The sequence below is a fragment of the Sus scrofa genome, unplaced genomic scaffold, assembly GCF_000003025.6.
Source record: "Sus scrofa isolate TJ Tabasco breed Duroc unplaced genomic scaffold, Sscrofa11.1 Contig59, whole genome shotgun sequence".
Taxonomy (NCBI): Eukaryota; Metazoa; Chordata; class Mammalia; order Artiodactyla; family Suidae; genus Sus; species Sus scrofa.
The window spans coordinates 1,897,902-1,921,696 of record NW_018085257.1 but is presented as its reverse complement, the minus strand read 5'-3'; the positions used below and the strand labels follow the sequence as shown (position 1 = coordinate 1,921,696).

At 37.5% G+C, this 23,795-nt stretch overlaps 1 protein-coding gene across 1 annotated transcript in view; it reads left to right on the top strand.

The window, feature by feature from the left end:
- Positions 1 to 23,340, top strand: part of LOC110258970 (olfactory receptor 1B1) — a 122,218-nt gene extending 98,878 nt beyond the window's left edge. Inside the window, exon 2 of the mRNA XM_021082258.1 lies at positions 21,648 to 23,340. Coding sequence (XP_020937917.1) covers positions 22,088 to 23,041 — 954 coding nt within the window. The 5' untranslated portion in view covers positions 21,648 to 22,087 and the 3' untranslated portion in view covers positions 23,042 to 23,340. The remainder of the gene's footprint in view (positions 1 to 21,647) is intronic.
- The last annotated feature ends 455 nt before the right edge of the window (positions 23,341 to 23,795 follow it).

Genomic DNA, 23,795 nt, shown 5'->3' with positions numbered 1-23,795 from the left:
ATTTTCTTATTTTTTAAAGCATTTTTTTGAGGTATGATTGACATATAAAAAATTTACAATTTAATGTATACAGTTTGATGACTCAGTGTATAAGTACACAACTATCAAGATCATAAACACATTCATCACCTCCCAAAGGTTCCTCCTATCCCATCTATGATGATGAAGATGATGACAAATACTTAAGATCTACCTACCCTCTTAGAAAATTTAAAATATAGGGTAGAGTATTGTTACTTATAGACCCAATGCTCTATAGTGGATATCCAGAACTTACTTATCTGGGATTTTTTATTCTTTAATTATTACTTCCCAAAATCTCTCTTCCTTCAACCCCTGGAAACCACCATTCTACTCTCTGCTTCTCTGAGTCTGACTATTTTAGGGTCCACTTATAGGGGAGATTATGTAGGTTTTTTTTTTTTAATGATTTTTAGTTTTTCCCATTATAGCTGGTTTACAATGTTCTGTCAATTTTCTACAGTACAGCAAGGTGACCTAGTCACACATACATGTATACATTCTTTTTTCTCACATTATCATGCTCCATTACAAGTGACTAGATATAGTTCTCAGTGCTATACAGCAGGATCTCATTACTTATCCATTCCAAAGGTAATAGTTTGCATCTGTTAACCCCAGATCCCCAGTCCATCCCACTCCCTCCCTCTCCCCCTGGAAACCACAGGTTTGTTCTCCAAGTCCATGAGTTCCTCTTCTGTGGAAAGGTTTATTTGTGTCATATATTAGATACCAGATATAAGTGATATCTTATGGTATTTTCTTTCTCTGACTTACTTCACTGAGTATGAGAGTCTCTAGTTCCATCCATGTTGCTGCAAATGGCATTATTTTTTTCTTTTTTGTGGTTGAGTAGTATTCCATTGTGTATATATACCACACCTTCTTAATCCATTCCTCTGTTGATGGACATTTGGGTTGTTTCCATGTCTTGGCTATTGTGATTAGTGCTGCAGTGAACATTTGAGTGCATATGTCTATTTTAAGGAAAGTTTTGTTTGGACATATGCCCAAGAATGTGATTGCTGGGTCACATGGTAATTCTACATTTAGTTTTCTGAGGTACCTGCATTGTGGTTTTACCAATTTACATTCCTACCAATAGTTTAGGAGGGTTCCCTTTTCTCCATACCCTCTCCAGCATTTGTTATTTGTGGACTTATTAATGATGGCCATTCTGAATAGTGTGAGGTGGTATCTCATAGTAGTTTTGCTTTGCATATGTAAGGTTATTTTTTCTTCCTGTATTTGGCTAACTGCACTTAACATAATGTCCTCTTCCATCCATGTTGTAAATGATAGGATTTTATGGGTGAATAATATTCCACCGTGTGGATATATCACATTTCCTTTTTCTGTCCATGTGTCAGTGTACATTTAGGTCGTTTCCATATCTTGGCTATTGTAAATAATGCTGCATTGGACATGGGAATGCTGGTGTCTCTTTGAGATCTTGATTCAGTTCCTTTAGATAAACCAAGAATGAGATTGTTGTATCATATGAGAGTTCTGTTTTTCATTTTTTGAGAAATTTCCACACTGTTTTTCATAATGGCTGTACCAATTTACATTTCTCCCGATAGTGTACAGCGATTTCCTTTTATCCATGTCTTCACCAACTATTGTTTGCTTTAAAAAATAGTAATAACCATTCTACTGGGTGTGTGGTGATACATATCAGTGTTTTGGTTTTAATTTCTCTGCTTAGTGATGTTGGGCATCTTTTTTTTCATGTACTTCTTGAACGTTTGTATGTTTTCTTTGGGAAAATGCTTATTCAGGTGTACTTTGTGGAATTTTTAATTGAGTTAATTGTTTTTTCTCTATTAAGTTGTGTAAGTTCTTTACATATTTTAGATTAACCCCTCCTCAGACATATGGTTTACAAATATGTCTCACATTATGTAGCTTGCCTTTTCATTAAATTTTTAACAAAATTAAAATATAGTTGATTTACAATGTTCCTTCAATTCTTGCTGAAAAGTGACCCAATCCCACACATACATACATTCTTTTTTTTCATACTATCTTCCATCTTGTTCTAACCCAAGAGATGGGGGGTCTAGTTACCTGCACTGTGCAGTAGGACACCATTGCTTATCCACACTAATTGTAATAGTTTGTATCAGCCAACACCAAACTCCCTGTCCATCACACTCCCCTCTTCCTTGGCAACAACAAGTTTGCTCTCCATGTCCATGATCTGTTTCTGTTCTGTAGGTAGGATCATTTGCACCAAATTTTTTAAAGTTTTTTTATTTATTGTTATTTCCCCAATACAAATTTTTTCTACTCTACAGCATGGTGACCCAGTTATACATACAATTATACATTCTTTTTTCTCCCATTATCATGCAACATCATAAGTAACTAGACATAGTTCCCAGTGCTACACAGCAAGATCTCATTGCTAATCCATTCCAAAGGCAATACTTTGCATCTATTTACCCCAAGCTCCCAGTCCAGTCCATCCCACTCCCTCCCTCTCCCCCTTGGAAACCACAAGTCTATTCTCCAAGTCTACGATATTTTTCCTGTGGAAAGGTTCCTTTGTGCTGTATATTAGCTTCCAGATGTAGGTGATATCATATGGCATTTGTCTTTCTCTTTCTGACTTACTTCACTAAGGATGAGAGTCTCCAGTTCTATCCATGTTGCCACAAATGACATTATTTTGTTCTTTTTATGGCTGAGTAGTATTCCACTGTAGATGTGTACCACATATTCCTTATCCATTCCTCTGTTGATGGACATTTGGGTAGTTTCCATGTCTTGGCTGTTGTGAATAGTGCTGCAATGAACATGCGAGTCCATGTGATTTTTCAAGGAAATGTTTGTCTGGATATATGCCCAAGAGTGGGTTTGCTGGGTCATATGGTAGTTCCATGTGTGGTTTTCTAAGGTAACTCCATAGTGTTCTCCATAGTGGTTGCACCATATTTTAAATTGCACCTATAAGTGATGGTTTCCTTGGCTATTCAGGAGCCTTTTGGTTTGATGCAGTCCCACTTGTTTACTTTTGCTTTTGTTGCCAATGTTTTTGGTGTCATACTAAAAAAAAATCCTTGTCAAGGCCAATATCAAGGATCTTTATGTTTTCTTCTAAAAGTTTTACAGTTTCAGGATTTACAGGTAAGTTTTTATACCATTTTGAATTGATTTTTCTGTCGAGTATAAGATTAGGGTAAAATTTCATTCTTTTGCATGTGAATATCCATGAGGAGCCCCAAATGAAGGATTCCTCAAATTCCAGCTCTGTCCAGAACTGTGAGGAATGTTTACATTCATTCATTCAATAAGTATTCCTTGAAGGCTTGCTATGTGCCAGCCACTTCTAGAAGTTCTAGAGAGACAGCAGTAAATAAAATAAAGCACCTGTACCCATAGAATTTTAAATTTTGAGGAAATCAGACATTAAGCAAATAACTCTGTTATATGTTCTGAAGTCACATGGGATATTGAAAAAAAAAGCATGGTATGTGAACAGAGTGTGACAGGGGAGACTGTTTTATAAAAGATGGTCAAGGAAGAGCTCTCTGGAAAGGTGACAACTGAGCAGAGATCTGAATGATGTGAAGAGCAGTGTCTCTCAAACTTACTCAAACAGAAGGTCTGTTTTAAAGGAAGAATACAGAATTCCTGTTGTGGCGTAGCAGAAATGAATCCAACTAGGAACCTTGACATTGAAGGTTCAATCCCTGGCCTTGATCTGTGGGTTAAGTATCCAGCATTGCCGGGAGCTCTGGTATAGTTTGCAGACATGGCTCAGATCCTGTGTTTCTGTGGCTATGGTTTAGGCCAGCAGCTGTAGCTCAGATTCGACCCCTCTCCTGGGAACATCCTTATGCGTGGGTGCAGCCCTAAAAAGCAAAAAAAAAAAAAAAAAAAAAAAATGTAAATGGAGAAGACAAATAACTCCAGCTATTATGTGTACATTTTCATTGTTTCATGTGTATATACTTTTGTGATGTTACTGACATATGTATAAACTTACAATAAGTTTACACTTAACATTTATATTGCTTATAAACTCCCAAACTCAAAAGAACAGAAAACAATATTTTTATAAATTAAACATGCATAAGTCATGTAAACTATAATAATAATTTTATATGAAACTGAAAATATTATGACTGATGAATAATGTTACATTGAGGAAATAAATTAACTTTATTGGTATTAAGCAATAAAGCTTCTAATCAGTTCTGTATTAAGTCTCTCTCTCTATCTCTTTTTTTTTTAATGTCCACATGTGCAGCACATGGAAGCTCCCAGGTTAGGGGTTGAATTGGAACTGCAGCTGAGGCCTTTACCCAAGCCATCCTAGGCCAGATCCCAGGCTCATCTGCAACCTATGCTGCAGCTTACAACACTGGGTCCTTAACCCACTGAGTGAGGCCAGGATTCAAACCCACATACTCATGGATACTATGTTGGGTTCTTAACCTGATGAGCCACAGCAGGAACTCTTCCTTTTTTTGTGTTTTAATTTCAACCATCTAGTGAAAATAAGGTCTATTTATACAAGCATATAGCAAAAAGGCATTAATATTTTCAAGAATTTATTTTTTGTGGAAAAAATTAAGACATTCTACTAAATCAAAACTCTGCTGGTTAGCAATTCATGAATGCCAATTTTAATAAAGTGTTTATTTAAAGATTATATTAGCATTGGGGTCATATTGAAATATGTAATAGCAGGTACCCAGACAGTGAAGAAAATCTAATCACTAATGACAACAATAATTATAAACATTTTTTGAATTCTCTGTACCAGATAGAATCATTAGAATGTGACAAATATTATTTATTATCTCCACATCCCACAACTCCTATGTGACCTTCACCAAAGGACAAGACTGAGTCCTGGAGGAAGATGTGATGTCATTTATTAGATAAAAAGGCTTCATCATGACCACTTGGCCATCACTATGAACTGTATAGGAAGTCCTGTGTCAGTATCTGAATCTTCATGGAGAATATCTTCTTGAAAGATAAATTTGTGCTTGTTTCAGATGAACGTATCTGAAATCAATTACATTTGAAAAGCCAAGGTGGTTAAGTTGCTATTTCAATTAATTATTATCTTTTTGGCCAAACACATGGCATATGGAAGTTCCTGGGCCAGGGACTGAATCTGAGCCACAGCTGCAATCTACGCCACAGCTGCAGCAATGCCAGATCCTTAATCCACTGTGCCAGGCCAGGGCTCGAACCTGTGATGCCACAGAGACAATTCCAGATCCTTAACTTGCTGTGCCCTAAGTTGCTATTTTACAATATTTAAAAATATATATTTGTAAACTACCTATGATTAAAAGGAGGACAATGTGAGAAAAAGAGTGAAAAAGATTGGATCACTTTCCTGTACGGCAGAACTTGACAGAACATTTTAAATCAACTATAATAGAGAAATTAAAAATCTTAAAAAATATTCTAGGAGTTCCTGTCGTGGCGCAGTGGTTAACGAATCCGACTAGGAACCATGAGGTTGCGGGTTCGGTCCCTGCCCTTGCTCAGTGGATTAACGATCCGGCGTTGCCGTGAGCTGTGGTGTAGGTTGCAGACGCGGCTCGGATCCCGCGTTGCTGTGGCTCTGGCGTAGGCCGGTGGTTACAGCTCTGATTCGACCCCTAGCCTGGGAACCTCCATATGCCATGGGAGCAGCCTAAGAAATAGCAAAAAGACAAAAAAAAAATATTCTAATAGTGTTTAAGACTAGAGAGTGAAAATCAGGTTTTCCTCCTGTTCCTGAACCATCAAGAGACAGGTGATCAGATAGCAATTTCTAGGGTAGCATCCACTGTATAGACAGGCTGTGCACTAGAGTCATTCACATCCACTCACCCATGTATCATACAATGCATACAGTTTTGCACCTTAATTTTTCTCAGTTAACAAAATATATTGAACATGGGTGTGTATCAGTAAACGGAGAACTTAAGTTTTACACTGGAGTATTGCCGAGATCAACTCAGCAGGATGGGGCTGAAGAAAGGGTGCTATGGAACTTAAGGAAAAAAAAAATTAACATAAAACAAGACACAGAGACATTTATCTTTAGTAAAGGTGGGAACTAGGGGACTCAAGGTCTCAGGGACCAAGAGCCCTGCCTCAAGAAACCACACTGCTTTTATTGTGCTCTTGAGGATTACATCAAGGGAAAAGGGGGTTGTAGGTGCAGGATATAGGATTTTTTTAATCATTTTAAAAGTCACTTAGCTGGTAGATGGTTAAACTTTTACTCTCAACTGTAGGCATTTAAGAATCATTAGCATTTGAGTTAGCTATCTATGCACAGCATTTCAGAGAATCCTCAGGTCCTTTACCATCACCTTGACTGTTTCTCAAGCAGGAAGATGGGACAAAGTAAGGAAGGATAAGATGGAGTTTTCAGCAGAGGCTAAGAAAATATTACAAAAACATGTCTCGCAACAGGGTATTATTCCATGATGAGATTCTGTGCGCATTGTTGTATCCAAGCCTTCATACTCTGCTTGAACACAGCAAGCATGTACAATTACTTCCTGAATGAATGAGTATAAGTTTGCTCATTCTTCTCTTTTATGGTATTCAATTATAATGTATTTCATAAGAAAAAAGTAGATGGACATTTAGCGACTGTTGTTTGGCTTCTACAAGGATGCTTGTAGGGTAAAATTTTAGAACAGAAATTTCTGGTCAAAGGGAATACTTTACGTATATTTACAAGTTTTGTTTCAAAGACCTTGTATCAGTGTACCATCATGAGCTATGTATGTCTGCGGTGAGTTCTCAACCTCTTGAATAGTTCACAATGCTATCACATATTTTTTAGTATTATTCATGATTTTTAAATATTTATTTATTTATATCATTTATTTATATATTCTTTTTTCTAGTGCACAGCATGATGACACAGTTACACATACAATTATACATTCTTTTTCTCACATTGCATGTTCTATCATAAGTGACTGGGCAGAGTTCCCAGTGCTAAACAGAAGGGTCCCATTGCTAATCCATTCCAAAGACAACACTCCACATCTGTTTACCCAAGCTCCAAGTCCCTCCCATTCCCTCCCCTTCCCCATTGCCAACCACAAGTCTATTCTCCAATTCCATGATTTTCTTCCCTATGGAAAGTTTCCTTTGTGCCATATATTAGATTCCAGATATAAGTGATATCATATGGTACTTGCCTTTCTCTTTCTGACTTACTTCACTAAGGACAAGAGTCTCTAGTTCCATCCATGTTGCTGCAAATAGCATTATTTTGTTCTTTTTAATGGCTGAGTAGTATTCCACTGTAGATGTGTACCACATATTCCTTATCCATTCCTCTGTTGATGGACATTTGGTTTGTTTCCATGTCTTGGCTATTTTGAATAGTGCTACAGTGAACATGTGGATGCATGTCTCTTTTTTAAGGAGAGTTTTGTCTGGATATATGCCCAAGAGTGGGATTGCTGGGTCATATGGTAGTTCCATGTATAATTTTCTAAGGTACCTCCATAGTGTTCTCCCTAGTGGTTGTACCAGCTTCCATTCCCACCAACAGTGCAAGAGTGTTCCCTTTTCTCCACACCCACTCCAGGATTTCTTATTTGTGGTCTTACTAATGATGGCCATTCTGACTGGTTTGAGGAGGTATCTCATGGGAGATTTGATTTGCATTTCTCTAATAATCAATGATGTTGAACATTGTTTCAAGTGCTTGTTGGCCATCTGTATCTCTTCTTGGAGAAATGTCTATTCAGGTTCTTTGCCCATTTTTCAATTGGATTGTTGACTTTTCTTGTTGAGTTGTCTAATTTGTTTGTATATTTTAGAGATTAGCCCCTTGTCAATTGCAACATTTAAAACTATTTTCTCCCATTCTGTAAATTGTCTTTGTTTTATTTTTGGTTTCCTTTGCTGTGCAAAACTTGTCTGTTTGATGAGGTACCATTGGTTTATTTTTGCGCTTATTTCTTTTGCTTTGGGAGACTGACCTGAGAAAACATTTGTAAGGTTGATGTCAGAGAATGTTTTGCCTGTGTTCTCTTCCTGGAGTTTGATGGTGTCTTGTCTTATATTTAAGTCTTTAAGCCATTTTGAGTTTATTTTTGTGCATGGTGTATTCTACTGTCATTGATTTGCATAGAGCTGTCCAGGTTTCACAGCAATAGTTGCTGAAAAGACTCTTTTTTTCTCATTTAATGCTCTTGCCTCCTTTGTCAAAGATTAATTTGCAATAAGTGTCTGGGTTTCTTTCTGGGTTCTCTATTCTGTCCCATTGTTCATCTGCCTGTTTTGGTAACAGTACCACACAGTCTTGATGACTGTGGATTTCTAATATTGCCTGAAGTCGGGGAGGGTGAAGCCTCCAGCTTGGTTTTTGTTCTTCAGAATTGCTTTGGCATTTCTGGGTCTTTTGTGGTTCCATATAAGTTTTTGGATTGTTCATTCTAGTTCTGTGAAAAATGTCCTGGGTATTTGATAGGGATTGGATGGGATCTGTAGATTACTTTGGGGAGTATGGACATTTTTAGAATATTAATTTTTCCAATCCAGGAACATGTATTATCTTTCCATTTCTTTATATCTTCTTTAATTTCCTTGATTAATATTTTATAGTTTTTGATATATAACTCCTTTACCTTCTTGGTCAGGCATATTCCTAGGTGTTTGATTATTTGTTGTGGAATTTTAAAACATATTTTATTTTTGTATTCCTTTTCTAATATTTCATTGTTAGTATACAGAAATGTGACTGATTTCTGAATGTTCATCTTATATCCTGCTCCTTTGCTGAATTTGTTAATCAGTTCAATTACTTTTTGCATTGAGTCCCTAGGATTTTCTACATATAGTATCATACCATCTGCATACAGTGACAGTTTTACCTCTCCTCTTCCTATTTAGATGCCTTATATTTCTTTTGTTTTTCTGATTGCTGTGGCTAGGAGATCCAATACTATGGGTTTTTTTAATTATTCAATGAATTTATTACATCTTTAGTTGTATAATGATCATCACAATCCAATTTCACAGGATTTATATCCCACAACCCAAGCACATCCCCCACCCCACAAACTGTCTCCTCTGGAGACCAAAAGTTTTTCAACATATGTGAGTCAGCATTTGCTCTGCAAAGAAGTTCAGTCTGTCCTTTTTTTCAGATTCCACATGTCAGTGAAAGCATTTGATGTTGGTGTCTAATAGTATGGCTGACTTCATGTAGCATGATCATTTCTAAGTCCACACATATTGCTAAAAATGCTGGTATTTCATTCCTTTTAATGGCTGAGTAATATTCCATTGTGTATATGTACTGCATCTTCTTGATCCACTCCTCTGTCAATGGACATTTAGCTTGTTTCCATGTTTTGGTTATTGCAAATAGTACTGCAATGAACATCAGAGTACATGTGTTTTTGTGAGTCGTGGTTTTTTCTGCATAGATGCCCAGGAGTGGGATCGCTGGTTCAAATTGTAGTTCTAGTTTTAGTTTTCTGAGGCATATCCATACTGTTTTCCACAGTGGTTGCACCAACTTACAATCCTACCAACAGTGTACTAGGGTTCTTTTTCTCCACACCCTCTCCAGCACTTGTTGTTTGAAAACTTTTGATGATGGCCATTCTGGCTGGTGTAAGGTGGTAGTCTAGTGGTTTTGATTTGCATTTTTCTAATAATGAGTGATGTCGAACAACTTTTCATGTGTTTTTTGGCCATCTTTATGTCTTCTTTGGAGAACTGCCTGTTTAGATGTTCTCCGCACTTTTGATGTTTTTTTTTTTTTTGCTATGTAGCTGCAGAAGTTGTTTATAAATTTTGGAGATTAATCCCTTGTCAGCTGATTCATTTGCAAATATTTCCTCCCATTCTGTGGGTTGTCTTTTCATTTTGTTTAGGGTTTCCTTTGCTGTGCAGAACCTTTGAAGTTTGACTAGGTCCCATTTGTTTATTTTTGTTTTTACCATCATTACTCTAAGACGTGGATCTGAGAAGATGTTGCTGTCATTTATGTTGGAGAGTTTTTGGCCTATGTTTTCCTCTAAGAGTTTTATAGTGTCTTGTCTTATATCTATGTCTTTAATCCATTTGGAGTTTATTTTGTGTATGGTGTGAGGGAGTGTTCTCATTTCATTCTTTACCATGTAGCTGTCCAGTTTTCCCAGCATCACTTATTGAACAAGCTGTCTTTTCTCCATTGTATACTCTTGCCTCCTTTGTCATAGATGAGTTGGCTGTAGGTGCGTGGGTTTAATTCTGGGCTTTCTCTCCTGTTCCACTGATCAATATTTCTGTTTTTGTGCCAGTACCACATGGTTTTGATTATTGTTGCTTTGTAGTATCGTCTGAAGTCCAGGAGCCTGATTCCTCCAGCTCCATTTTTCTTTTTCAGGATGTCTTTGGCTATTCTGGGTCTTTTGTGCTTCCAAACAAACTTTACAATATTTTGATTGAGTTCTGTGAAAAGTGTCCTTGGTAACTTGATAGGGATTTCATTGAATCTGTAGATTACCTTAGGTAGTATAGTCATTTTGATAATATTGACTCTTCCAATCCACAAGCATGGTATGTCTTTCCATCTATTTGTGTCATCTTTGATTTCTTTCATCAGTGGCTTATAGTTTTCACAGTACAGGTCTTTTGTCTCTTTAGGTAGGTTTACTCCTAGGTATTTTATTCTTTTGGATGTGATGGTAAATGGGATTGCTTCCCTAATTTCTCTTTCTGATCTTTCATTGTTAATGTATAGAAATACCATAAATTTTTGTGTATTAATTTTGTATCCTGTGACTTTGCTGAACTCATATATGAGCTCTACCAGTTTTCTGGTAGAGTCTTTAGGATTCTCTAGGTATAGTATCATGTCATCTGCAAATAGTGATAGTTTTAATTCTTCATTTTCAATTTGGATTCCTTTTATGTCTTTTATTTTTCTTTGCATGTCTGGTAGAATTCTCCTGTGAAGCCATCTGGTCTTGGACTTTTATTTGTAGGGAGTGTTTTTATGAAGTATTCAATGTCATTTCTAGTGATTGTTCAGTTCATTTGGTCTATTCTTGATTCAGTTTTGGCAGGCTGTAGGTCTCTAGAAAGATGTCCATTTCTTCTAGATTGTCCAATTTTTTGGCATATAATTGTTGATAGTATTTTCTCATGTTTTTTGTTTTTATTTTTATTTTTTTGTATTTCTGTAGTATCCATTTTGACTTCTCCTTTTTCATTTCTAATTTTGTTTATTTGGGTTTTTTCTCTCCTTTTCTAGCTGAATCTAGCCAGAGGTTTGACAATTTTGTTTACCTTTTCAAAGAACCATCTCTTAGTTTGATTGCTTTTGTCTATTGTTTTTTGAATCTCTATTTTATTGATTTCCTCTTTGATATTTATGGTTTCCTTCCTTCTGCTGACTTTAGGTTTTGATTGTTCTTCTTTTTCTAATTAATTTAGGTAGTGTATTACGTTGTTGAATTGAGATTTTTCTTCTTTTTGGAGGAAGGCCTGTATTGCTATGAATTTCCCTCTGAGCACTGTTTTTGCAGCATCCCATACATATTGAGCAACTGATATCTCTACAGAAACACTATAGGCCAGGAGGGAGTGGCAAGCTATATTTCATGTGCTAAAAGAAAAAAAAATTGCAATCTAGAATACTCTATCCTGCAAGAATATCATTTAAAATATAAGGGGAAATAAAGACTTTTCCAAAAAAAAAATAAAAACTAAAAGAGTATAGCAATACAAATCGCATTCTAAAAGAAATACTGAAAGGTCTTCTGTAAATTTAAAACAAAAAGAGAGAGAAAAATCTAGGATGGTGGAAACCACAGTTGGAAAGCAGTCACTCAAATAAGCCAGCGTACTTATCTAACCTTGAAGATGTTAAAAGAAAAAGAAAAAAAAAAGACATAAAATTCATACAATGTGGGCAAGGGAAGTAAGAAAAATTAGATTCTTTTTCATTTTTTTAAAGGATGTGATTGAACCTATATCATTATCAGGCTAAAGCAAGCAGATATAGGAAGGGGTTAAAATACTTAAAAAACAGGGCAACCGCAAATCAAAACCAAACATTACATTCACAACAACTGAAAAGTATTCAATCATAAAATAAATGGAAATCATCCAACCAAAAAAGATAAATGAAAAGAAACAGAATCAATTGGCAAACGAGGTTTACAATGTCAATAAATACATATCTATCAACAATCACCTTAAATATCAGTGGACCAAATGTGCAAATCAAAAGACTTGGAGTGGCAGATTAGATAAAAAAGCAAAAAAACCTTCAATCTTCTGCTTACAAGAGACTCACCTTAGGGCAAAGGACACTTATAGATTGAAAGTGGGTGGAAGGGAAAAGATGTTTCATGCCAATGATTCAGACAGGAATGCAGAAGTTGCAATATTCATATCAGACAAAATAAACTTTAAAACAAAGGCCATAAAGAAAGACAAAGAAAGACACTATTTAATGGTTAAAGGATCCATAGAAGAAAAGGATATTACAATCATCAACATACATGCACCTGTTATAGGAGCACCCATATACCTACAACAAATAGTAACTGACATAAAAAGAGAAATTAATGGGAATACAATCATAGTCGGTAATTGTAACACCCCACTCACATCAATGCACAGATCCTCTAGACAAAAATCAATAAGGCAACAGAGATCCTATAGGAAACAATATAAAAGTTAGACTTAATTGACATTTTCAGGACATTACATCCAAAAAAATCATACTATACCTTCTTCTCAAGTGCACATGGATCATTCTCAAGAATTGATCACATATTGGGGCACAAAGCTAACCTCAACAAATTTAAGAGTATAGCAATTATTTCAAATATCTTCTCTGACATCAATAGCATGAAACTAGTCATCAAGCACAGGAAAAGAAGTGAGAAAAAACCTACTACATGGAGACCAAACAACATGCTACTAAAAAAAAGTGGGTCAGTGAGGAAGTCAAGAAGGAAATTAAAAAACACCTCTCATGTTTTTTGGTGTTTTTTGATATCATATTCTAAAACATCTCATCACTGTACATATTTTAAATGTATTTTAATTACCTAAAAATCATTTTTATTTTCTTTATTGTGGACTATCTTCTTATATCCTTTGCCCTTGTTTTATTAGATTGTAAATCTTGTACTTAGCAGTTATATAGGAAAAATAGCCTTTTGTTTGACATATGCACTCACAAATATTTTCCTGTTTATTTTTTCTCATTTACTAAAGGTATATTTTTTTTTGCCATAAGGAAACATTACATTTTTATGTAATGAACATGAAGTTAATTTTGAAGTTTTCTTCTGAATTTGTCTTTGTGCTTATCAAATCTATATGCCCTCAAACTTATTTAAAATCATTTGTATTTTAAGGCTGTTATGATTTCACATTTTTTACATGTTAATCTATGATCTGCAAAATTTATTTTGGTTTCATGGGTGAGGTTGAGCTTGACTTTTAAAAATGAATTGAGATGTGAAAACATCACTCCTCATATAATTCATCTTTCCCTAATCAATTTGAAACGCACATTTACTATATGCTGAATTCTCACATTCATTTGTGACTGTATTTGGACTTTCTTCTTTTTGAATTTTTGCATCTCGCTATACATTAACCAGTACCAAATTCCTTTTTTTTTTTCACTTTTAGGGTTGCACCTGTGGCATGTGGAAATTCTGGGGCTAGGAGGTGAATTGGAGACATTGCTGGTCTACACCACAGCCACAGCAATGCCAGATCCAAGCCATGTCTGTGACTTACACCATGGCTCAGGGCAATGTGGGATCCTTAACCCACTGAGCAAGGCAAGGGATTGCACTGGCATCCTCATGGGTACTACCTGGGTTCATTACCACTGAGCCATGGTGGAAATTCCCACAGTACCAAACTCTTAACTAATAAATGTGGGAGATTTTGAGGGGGGCTGTTCACAAACATTTCCATTCTCTCTCTTTCCAGGCACAGGGAAGATTGTATTTCTCCATTCCTTTGAAATTATATGTAGCTGTGAGACTTACTTGGGCAAAGATGTTAAAATAGAAGTTCTGTGTTTCACTTACGAGAGGGCATTTAAGATCTAGGGTGCAATTTGCTATACCTCCTTTCCTGTCCTCGTAAACAGCAATGTGCTATGTGGTGGAGGCATCATCAGACCATGTGTCCAATAAAGGGTAGTGCAAAGTGGAGCCCCTCTATCAACCCTCTGTGAATTGACAGGGTGACTTGACAGCTTTAATTCATTGATATTTTGGGTCTGTTTCTTAATGAAGAATGATCTAGTCTATCTTTACTGATGTAGAATTTGTGTCTAGGATGGGAGTATTTCTTACAACCAAAACCTAAACAGTGAGGCTTAAGGGCAGGGCAAAGGAGGAAAGGAAACACTTATTGATGACTAAAATATGGCATTATATATTATGGTAACATATTTGGTAAAAATTTTGCCATTGACAACCTGGGAGGCAGAACATAATGCTACTTATCTTGGAGCTCTAGAGAAAAAGCTCAGACATTGGAGAGGGTTACAGTTGGTGGTTAAGAACAGGTTTGGTTTCAGACATACTAAGAACTGAATCTTTGTTAAAATATTTTTAAAAAAGCATTTATTTTTGTAGCAAATAATAACAAAATTATTATTTACCAATAATGCATTTATTAGTATATTTACTAGTAAATGACTTTAAAACTTTAATAAAGATACAAATTAAATTAAGGCCAAAATAGTGGGGATTTTAAATCAAAGTCCAATTTTGAATCTTTGTTAAATTAACACAGTGGAGAACCTCAATTAGCTACTTTCGAAGTATTTCAACAGAATAGCTATTCCTGTGTGCTGTTTCCTTGTTTTTAGTATTTTACATCCCATTTATTACTCATCAACAAATTCATGAAGCATGAACAGTTATTACCCCAATTTACCGAGGAGAAAACTTACTTTTTCCCAAGATCACATAGTTGGTAAGGGTTAGAGGTGGGGTTGCAACTTCAGTCATCAGCCTAAACACTAAGCTATAGTGCCTGTCGCAGTACTAACCCCAAAGTGCCACTGCGAGCATGAAATGAACAAAGCAGGTAATACCTGGCATGGGGTCTATCACATAGTCAGCACCCAACATGATATATTAATTAGTATTTTATCATCACTACCCCCTTATCCAACTCAGAATCTTTTCTATCGCTGGGAAATGTTTTCCTCTTGGTCAAATTACATGTCATCAGCCAATTCTTCTCCAGCACCCATCCTTTGCAGACCCAATGCCCAGTCCTCCTCTAGCTGGTCTGAGCCTCTGTCTGTCTGCTTTGACCACAGGAGTACTGGGTTTCAAACTGAGGCCAAGTTTGTGAAAACTACAGCCTCCTGTAACCGACACTTTCAGCTTGGAGCAAAAGTTTTTGACTTCTGCATGGTGATCACAATGGCTGCCTCTCATAATCTATAACTTGAGGAAAGAAGAGTTGTAAATTATTTCCCTACATTGTTCCAATCCCCAGGGATTTAAGACATGTACATTAATATATTGAGTCTTTTTTTTTTTCCTTTCTTTTTAGGGCCAAACCCACAGCATATGGAGGTTCCCAGGGTAGAGGTCAAATCAGAGCTGTAGCCTCCAACCTACAGGACAACAACAGCAATGCCAGGATCCGAGCTGCATCTGCAACCTACACTAGAGCTCATGGCAATGCCAGATCCTCAACCCACTGAGTGAGGCATGAATTGAAGTTGCATCCTCATGGATGCTAGTCAGATTCATTTCCACTAAGCCATGATGAGAACTCAGAGTCACATTTGGATTGCCTTTTGGTAAATCTTCTACAACAGTAATTATTCAAATGTAGATGATCTACAGATTCCTTTAAAATGAAAAAAAAAAATCCCATGGGACTCAGGGTTATACCAGTTAGTATTATAAGCATAAACAGAAAAATTGTAAGCCTTAATAAATTTACTAATATACTATTTCTACTCTAAAACTTTAAAAATCTATATACAAATTAAACTCAAGCCAAGTATTGTACGCACATTTCAAGTAAGAACAATGATTAAAAGACATATGAGGAGTTCCTTTGTAGCTCAAGTGTGGTAAGGACCTGGTGATATCTCTGTTGTGAGGAGAATTCTATCCCTGGCCTAGGAATTTCTGCATGCTGCAGGTGCAGCCAAGAAAATAAAATAAAACAAATAAAATTCCAGTAATGTAAAAAATATTTTGTATTAAAAAAGACATATGGTGTGTTGTTTAAGTGAAATGAAATCAATAGGGGGGCATTACTGTGAAGATTTTAAATTCAAGTCCAGTTCTGAACTTAATCTATCCTTGGTTTTTAACTTTGCTAGTGCTATAAATGCAGATAGAGATTCTTATATGACAAAATGATATTAATAATTTCAAATATTTATTTCCTTCTTTCATATAATAAAACTAGATGCTTAGTCGAAGCTTTTCTAGAAATCAATCATATAAAACCAATTTTAATGAATGGCAATTGACAACTATTAGTAGAAGGCAGGTGTGAGTTGCACTGTTACATAAATCCACAATTGAATAGTTGTCAATCTATTTATTTCTGAAATCACTAAGTAGAAAATAGTATCTGAATTTATCTTTATTTAGGAGAGATATTGAAAAGCAATTTAATTTCAACATAGAATTTGTTGTTTGATGCTTGAATGGAATAAATTAATATTGGAAATTTTAATTTAAAAAATGAACTAAAGAAATCAAAATTCTTCTAATTGTTTCCATTTTTCTTTAAATATAAATAAATATTCACTTTTGGTCAACACTCTGTTGGAGAATGGCAGGCAAAATAGGATATTTCATTGGTAGGGAACTAAGAGAGAAGAATTGTCGCTCAGTCATTTATCCAGCCAGTCTTTCCTAAGTGCTTGCTTTGTGCCAGGCACCATGCTAGGCCCTGGACACAGAGGTGAATTAATCACAAGCCCCTTCCCTCCAAAACACATAAAGGAACTGGACGCTTTAAAGTGCATCCTGGCGCAGCGGTAACAAACCCAAACTGTATCCATGAGGATGCAGGTTCCATCCCAGGCCTCACTCAGTGGGTTAAGGATCTGGCATTACTGTGAGCTGTGGTGCAGGTCACAGATGCAGCTCAGATCCCAAGTTGCTGTGGCTGTGGTGTACTTTGACAGCTGCAGCTTGGATTCAACCCCTAGCCTGGAAACTTCCATATGCTGCCCGCGTGGCCTTAAAAAGACCAAAAAAAAAAAAAAAAAAAAAAAAAAAAGTGCATCCTAAAATTCATTGAATTTTAAAATAAATAAATAAAGTGCATTCTACAAGCTTCTGAAAAATCTGAATTCACTTTGGTGAAATCACACCTACAGTGATTGTAGCACAAATGGTGGCAGCAACAAGAACAATTATGATTTGAGCCTTTTACTACATGGAAGTGCTTATAATCAGAAGTTTATATATAATACTCTCATCCTTATAGCCATCATTTTTCATTTTAAAATTCGGTGTTATTATCACTTTACACATAAGTTGATGAGAACTCAGAGGTGTTAAATAATTGCCAAATTGACAGAATATAAAAGTGGTAGATCTCAGAATTGTATTTACTTTTATTTGGCTCCAGAGCTACACTTTTAGGTCATTACATCATGTGTATAACATCTCAAGAAGAAAATAATGTGATGACTGAGAGAGTGATTTGGATAATGAGACACAAATGTCTGCCATGTGTGATGCTTAGGCTTTGATTAAGTAGTCTCCCATCCCATCAGGATCCATGGCATGAAGTTATTGCCAGGGATTTGAAGTGCTCTTAATTTTCCCTTGAGACTGTGTCCATACTTTCTCGCTCTCTGCAATGGCAGGCTTTGTACCTACTTTCCCCAGGTGGCTCTAGGGGAAAGGTCTCAGGGGCCCCACAATCTCTAAATCTCACCTCACCTCCCTAGTCCTGACTTCCAGCTTCATGCACTCTTCCTTCAACACCATCGCCAGACCCCTGAAGACTGATAGAAGCCTGGAGCCACAAAGTCCAGAGTCAGAGAAGTCCTTTCTTGCCAAATGAGGGTGTGGGTGGGGAAACTACCCTTGACCAATTCTTACCTCTATCAAGAACAGATCTCTCACTCTGGTTCTCCTTTTTGTCCACACAGCCATGCCCCTCTCTCTCCTCACCCTGAGAGTCTCTTCCACTAGCCCGCCTTTCTGTTCCCATGCTGATGCCCCATTTCTCACATCTGCCTACCCTTCTCTTTCATTTAAACCATTCCATTACCCCCTTCTCCATTCTGCTCTCCTTCTGCTCCTTCCACATTTCCACCTTTCTCTTCATCAGCATCCACACACCTGTCTCCTCCAAATCCTTATTTCTGCTCACTGATTCAACCCCAAACATTAAAAATTTCCCATCCTCAAGTATGCTTCTTTCTCCTCTCATTTCCAAAGTTCCTCCCCTTATTTGCTTATTTTCTCTCCATTCATCCATTCACTATATGAGTCTCTTTCCATCCTTCATTTCCATTCTGTCTCTTTCCCACTACTTTGTATTCTTTGTTTTCTCTACCCATTTATTCTTTTCTCCATTGCGTCTCGATTTCTGTGTCATGCATTACATTGTTCCATTTGGTCATCTCTTAGAAACTACATCAATATTTTTATAAATAAAGAACTACATTGTACAGCAGAAAGTGGTAGAAAATTGTAAATCAACTATATTTTATTTAAAAATTAAAGAAAGGAATGTAGAATGTAAGGGATGGGAGTTTAGAAGAAACTCCCTATTTGACAGTAAATTCTGTTTTTCAGTAATTTCTTAATTTTCATCATATACATGAAGGTTATAATCAGTATACACACACATACATAGACACACGCATACACAGTTATATCACACTCATATAACTCATTCAGAATGCCAGCTGTCCTCCGAGTAAAAGGGAAGGCAGTTTTGGCATCAACTAGGATATTTTTTAATGGGTACACATTTCTTTGATCTTCTTACTTCTTAGGAAACTCTTCATAACCTCAGCCTGTCCCCAACCTCACCTAAGCACATAAGACCTGTGCCAAATAATTCCACAAGCCCTTTTGCTTGTATTCATTGTATTACTTACCACAGTGATTTTCATCCAATGCTGATTTTTCTTTCCTCATTGTGTTGTTTGTTTTTTAATGTCCCATCACAAGCAAGAAATCACTATTTGTAGAACAGATAAATTAATCAACAAATGGATGAAAAATGAATCCTCTTTTGGATCATGTGATTACCTTTTGTCCTCAATCTAGCCCAAATTATTTCCTGAGAACAGTGGGCAAATTCAGGTATGTAAGAATAAGACTAATTTTTAAAAATCACATTCTTTTTGTTCACCCTGCTCTCAGGTATTTCCAGAGGCAGAGATTACAGTTGCTCATCATTATTAAAATAAAAAGTTTGCTTTGTGAGAAAAACAGTCATTCCAATTGCTTTTAGGAATTATGAAAAATACCCAGTGTGAATGATTTGTAATAATTAGATCCACATTTTGTCCTCTTCTTCATACTCCACCCCTTCTGTGCTTTTCTTTTGATGGTCCTTCTGTCTCTTTTTCTTTTCTGTCTTAATCATTCTCCTTGAGCTCCTCATCTATATTATATACCCTCCCTATATACTCTGTTTCATTATGTACATTTTTTTTTTACCAGAATGATAGCATGGACCCTACAGCCCTTTACTTGAGAAGTGAGGCAGCTATGTGTGCATTTATTTTTTAAATTTTATTTAGTTTATATTTTGTCCTTTTAGAGCCACACCTGCAGCATATGGAAGTTCTCAGGGTAGGGGTCGAATCAGAGCTCTAGCCACAGGCCTACACCACAGCCACAGCAACATGGGATCCAAGACGTTTCTGTGACCTACAGCAGAGCTCATGGCAGTGCTAGATCCTCAACCTACTGAGCGAGGCCAGGTATCAAAACTACATCCTCTTGGATAATAGTTGGGTTCATTATTGCTGAGCCATGACGGTAACCCCAAGATGTGCATTTCTGAGGACTCAGTATTAAGTTGGCCAATGGGATCCTAGGATTAGATACATTCTTCAGTTTTACTCTTGAGGCCCCTTTATGGTGAAGGTCTTGGGAGAAGAAGAGAAAAAATATAAATAGAAAAGACATAATCACTGAGAGATGGAAGATGAAATTAATAATTTTACAATATGATGGAGATTGAAAAAAATATGTCAGGAATGTAGGGGATAGTGGTTAATAATACCAGTCTGAGAATGGTTTTTATGTTAGCCCATCAATTTGCGTATTTTAGGAGTGTTTGTGTCGGGTACATCAGCTTTATCCACTCCATGTGCTGTACAGACCCATAATGCAGTCCCGTGGGAGATAGTTCCACAGGTAGATAGCTCTAGCTACATGTAGCACAGGTTGAGAAATACTTTGGGTTTCCCATAGTGAAGGGGATATCTATGTACATATCTGTATCTATATAATCTATATTTAGATATCTATGTCTGTATCTATATCTGTCTATCTGCCTCTGTCTATCTATCTATCCATTTTTTTCTTCTTTCTTTTTTGGGTGTCCCACATCATATGGCATTCCCAGTCCAGGAATCAGATCTGAACTGCAGTGGTGACCTACACCATAGCTTTGGCAACACTAGACCCTTTAACCATGCTGGGCTGGGGATTGAACCTGCATCTGGGTGTTGCAGAGATCCCACTAATCCATTGTGCCACAGCAGGAAGTCCTCTATACCCGTATTTATATCTACATGTACTTTCCTATTTGTGTATGCCTACTCACCGAAAGTTTAGCCTTTTGACTGTTCTAAATTTATGCGGTGGTGTCTACCTCTTGTCTCACGCAAGCCTATTAAACACTCAAGTCCTATCCCATATGGGGGGTAACACTTAAGTCTCTGGGCTCTGAAGACTGATGCCATGTCCTCTCCCACTTACCTGTTACCACCACCACCATCACAGATGCTTTAGATGTTAGTTTTTCATATCACTCCTTGATTATCAACACTTGTATTTCTCTAACATTCTTGAAAGCTCAGTTTTGAACTTAAAAGGATGATTATTGTATTTTTCTAAATTTCTTTCCATGTTGAGTGAGAGAGTATTATTTAGACCTCCTATTTCAGGAAGGTAAAGTTAAAAAAATAGCATGAGAAGTTCTACAGAAATATGAGAGCTTAGCATGCTCAGAAAACCAAATAAAAACTGTAAAGTACTGACAATGAAAATTGCTTTCAAGCCAGTTCCAACTATTTGGATTTCATTCTGAAGGAATTTGGAAATTTTATTCTGACATATATGTGTAAAAGTTCTACCAGGTGGGATAAGTAAAGAAACTAGTAATTAGACTATGAAAGTAGAACTGGCCAGAGATGCTGAAATTTCAATAGAGGTCTGAGAGCAAAGGATGGATATAAGGAAAAACAAGTCAAGGGGTGATTGAGTATGGGAAGTGAAGGGGAGATTCCCCCATCCAGTCAGATGGATGATGATGCTCTTAGCCAACTGAATCAAATAAAAAGGAAAAATAAGTTATTTCATGACAACCAGAAGCAATTACACTGTAAAACCTAACTACCTATAAAGAACTATTTCCGTCCATATTATGTATTAAATGGAATATCATATTCACTACAGGTTCAGATGGAAGAAATAATGAGAACCACCATGAGATGGACTGTGAGTAGAAGATGAGAAGTTAAAGACGGTGAGTGCAGGAATTTTTTTAAAGAAGTTTGCCTTTGGAGATAAACAGTAGTTGGGTGAAAAGACCATATTGAAGGAAGGGTTTACAACTGTGTGGGGGACTTTATCAGGGTATAAGGATTACATAAAAGAACCCATTAGAGTTGATGAAAAAGAGGAAATAAAGGAGACAGTTCTAGAACAAATGAACAGAGTAAAGTCATAGACTTGGAGGAAGTGCCATAATGGTCAGTTGAATTTAAGTTCTAGGAAGCTTGACAAACATAAAAAAAAAATTAACTAGAGTCTTTAACCTCTCATTGCTATGACCCATGACTTGCTTTTGATTTTTAAATCAGATTCTCTTTCAGGCAGACTCATTGTCACTCATCATGGGCTGTGCCCCTAATGCCTCACATTCTCCAGTCTTCTTGCTTCTCGGGTTCTCAAGATCTAGAGTCCCCCACAATGTCCTCTTCCTCCTGTTCCTGGCTGTTTACCTGACCACCATAACAGGGAATGTGATTCTAGTGCTGCTCATCTCCTGGGACTCCAGGCTCCACTCACCTATGTACTATTTGCTCCGTGGGCTCTCCATGATAGACATGGGGTTGTCCACAGTCACCCTGCCCCAGCTGCTGGCCCACTTGGTCACTCGTGACCCAGCCCTTCCCGCGGCCCGCTGCCTGGCCCAGTTTTTCTTCTTCTATGTATTTGGAGTTACAGATACTCTTGTTATTTCTGTCATGGCTCTGGATCGCTATGTGGCCATCTGTGACCCTCTGCACTACCACTCAGTGATGAATCGCAGGCTCTGTGCCCGCTTACTGGCCTTGAGCTGTGCAGTGTCAGTGGTGCACACCATGCTGCACGTGGGGCTCCTCTGGCCTCTCTCCTGGGCTGGGGATGCTGAGGGCAATGTTCACCTCGCCCACTTCTTTTGTGACCACCGCCCACTTCTGCGAGCCTCTTGCTCTGACATCCGCCCCAATGAGTTGACCATATTCGTGGAAGGTGGTTTCCTCATGCTGGGCCCCTGTACCCTCATTGTACTCTCCTACCTCCGCATTGGGGCCACCATCCTACGTTTGCCTTCAGCGGCTAGTCGCCACCGTGCGGTCTCCACCTGTGGGTCCCACCTCACCATGGTAGGCTTTTTCTATGGCACCATCATCTGGGTCTACTTCCAGCCTCCTTCCCAGAACTCCCAGGATCAGGATATGGTTGCTGCCGTGATGTACACTGCCATCACACCTCTGGCCAACCCTTTTGTGTACAGCCTCCGCAACAAGGATGTCAAGCATGCACTCCAAAGGCTGCTTAGGGGAGGGAAGGTGGCCTCCTGATTAGCCTGCCTCATGCCATATTGGTTAAGTAAGGAAAGAGGTGGGCAGACAGGAGTATGTCTGCGTTTGGAGTTGAGTGGGGCAGTTGGCCTGGACAATTTATGGAACTCCAGATTCAGCTTTTGTTGATATGGTACTCTGATAGCTGTGAACATTCCAAATTCATGCCGGGGTTTCCTCATCAGCATGCCTCTGGAATATTCCCTCAGGCCATTTATCTTGACTTATCACAGTGGATAAAAATGAGTCACTAGGCCTGGATTGTTTAATTCCAATATTTTGAAGAAATATGTCGATACTGGAGTTCCCGTCGTGGCGCAGTGGTTAACGAATCCGACTAGGAACCATGAGGTTGCGGGTTGCTTGCTCAGTGGGTTAATGATCCGGCATTGCCCTGAGCTGTGGTGTAGGTTGCAGACTTGGCTCGGATCCCGTGTTGCTGTGGCTCTGGAGTAGGCCGGTGGCTGCAGCTCCGATTCAACCCCTAGCCTGGGAAACTCCATATGCCACTGGAGCGGCCCAAGAGATAGCTAAAAAGACAAAAAAAAAATTGTTGATACTATTGTGAAATTCTGAACTAAAGCAGAGACAGTGGAGTTAATTGCAGTAGCCTTGAACTTGGTGTTCTTGCCTTTGGGGAGTGTATTGGTATATTCCAGAGAGTTAGTGGAAGAGAAGAATTCAGGTAAATAAAGATGGTAATTTCCTGCCTTATTCTTTAAGTGAGCAAATATATGCCCAGAATTGACTGTGA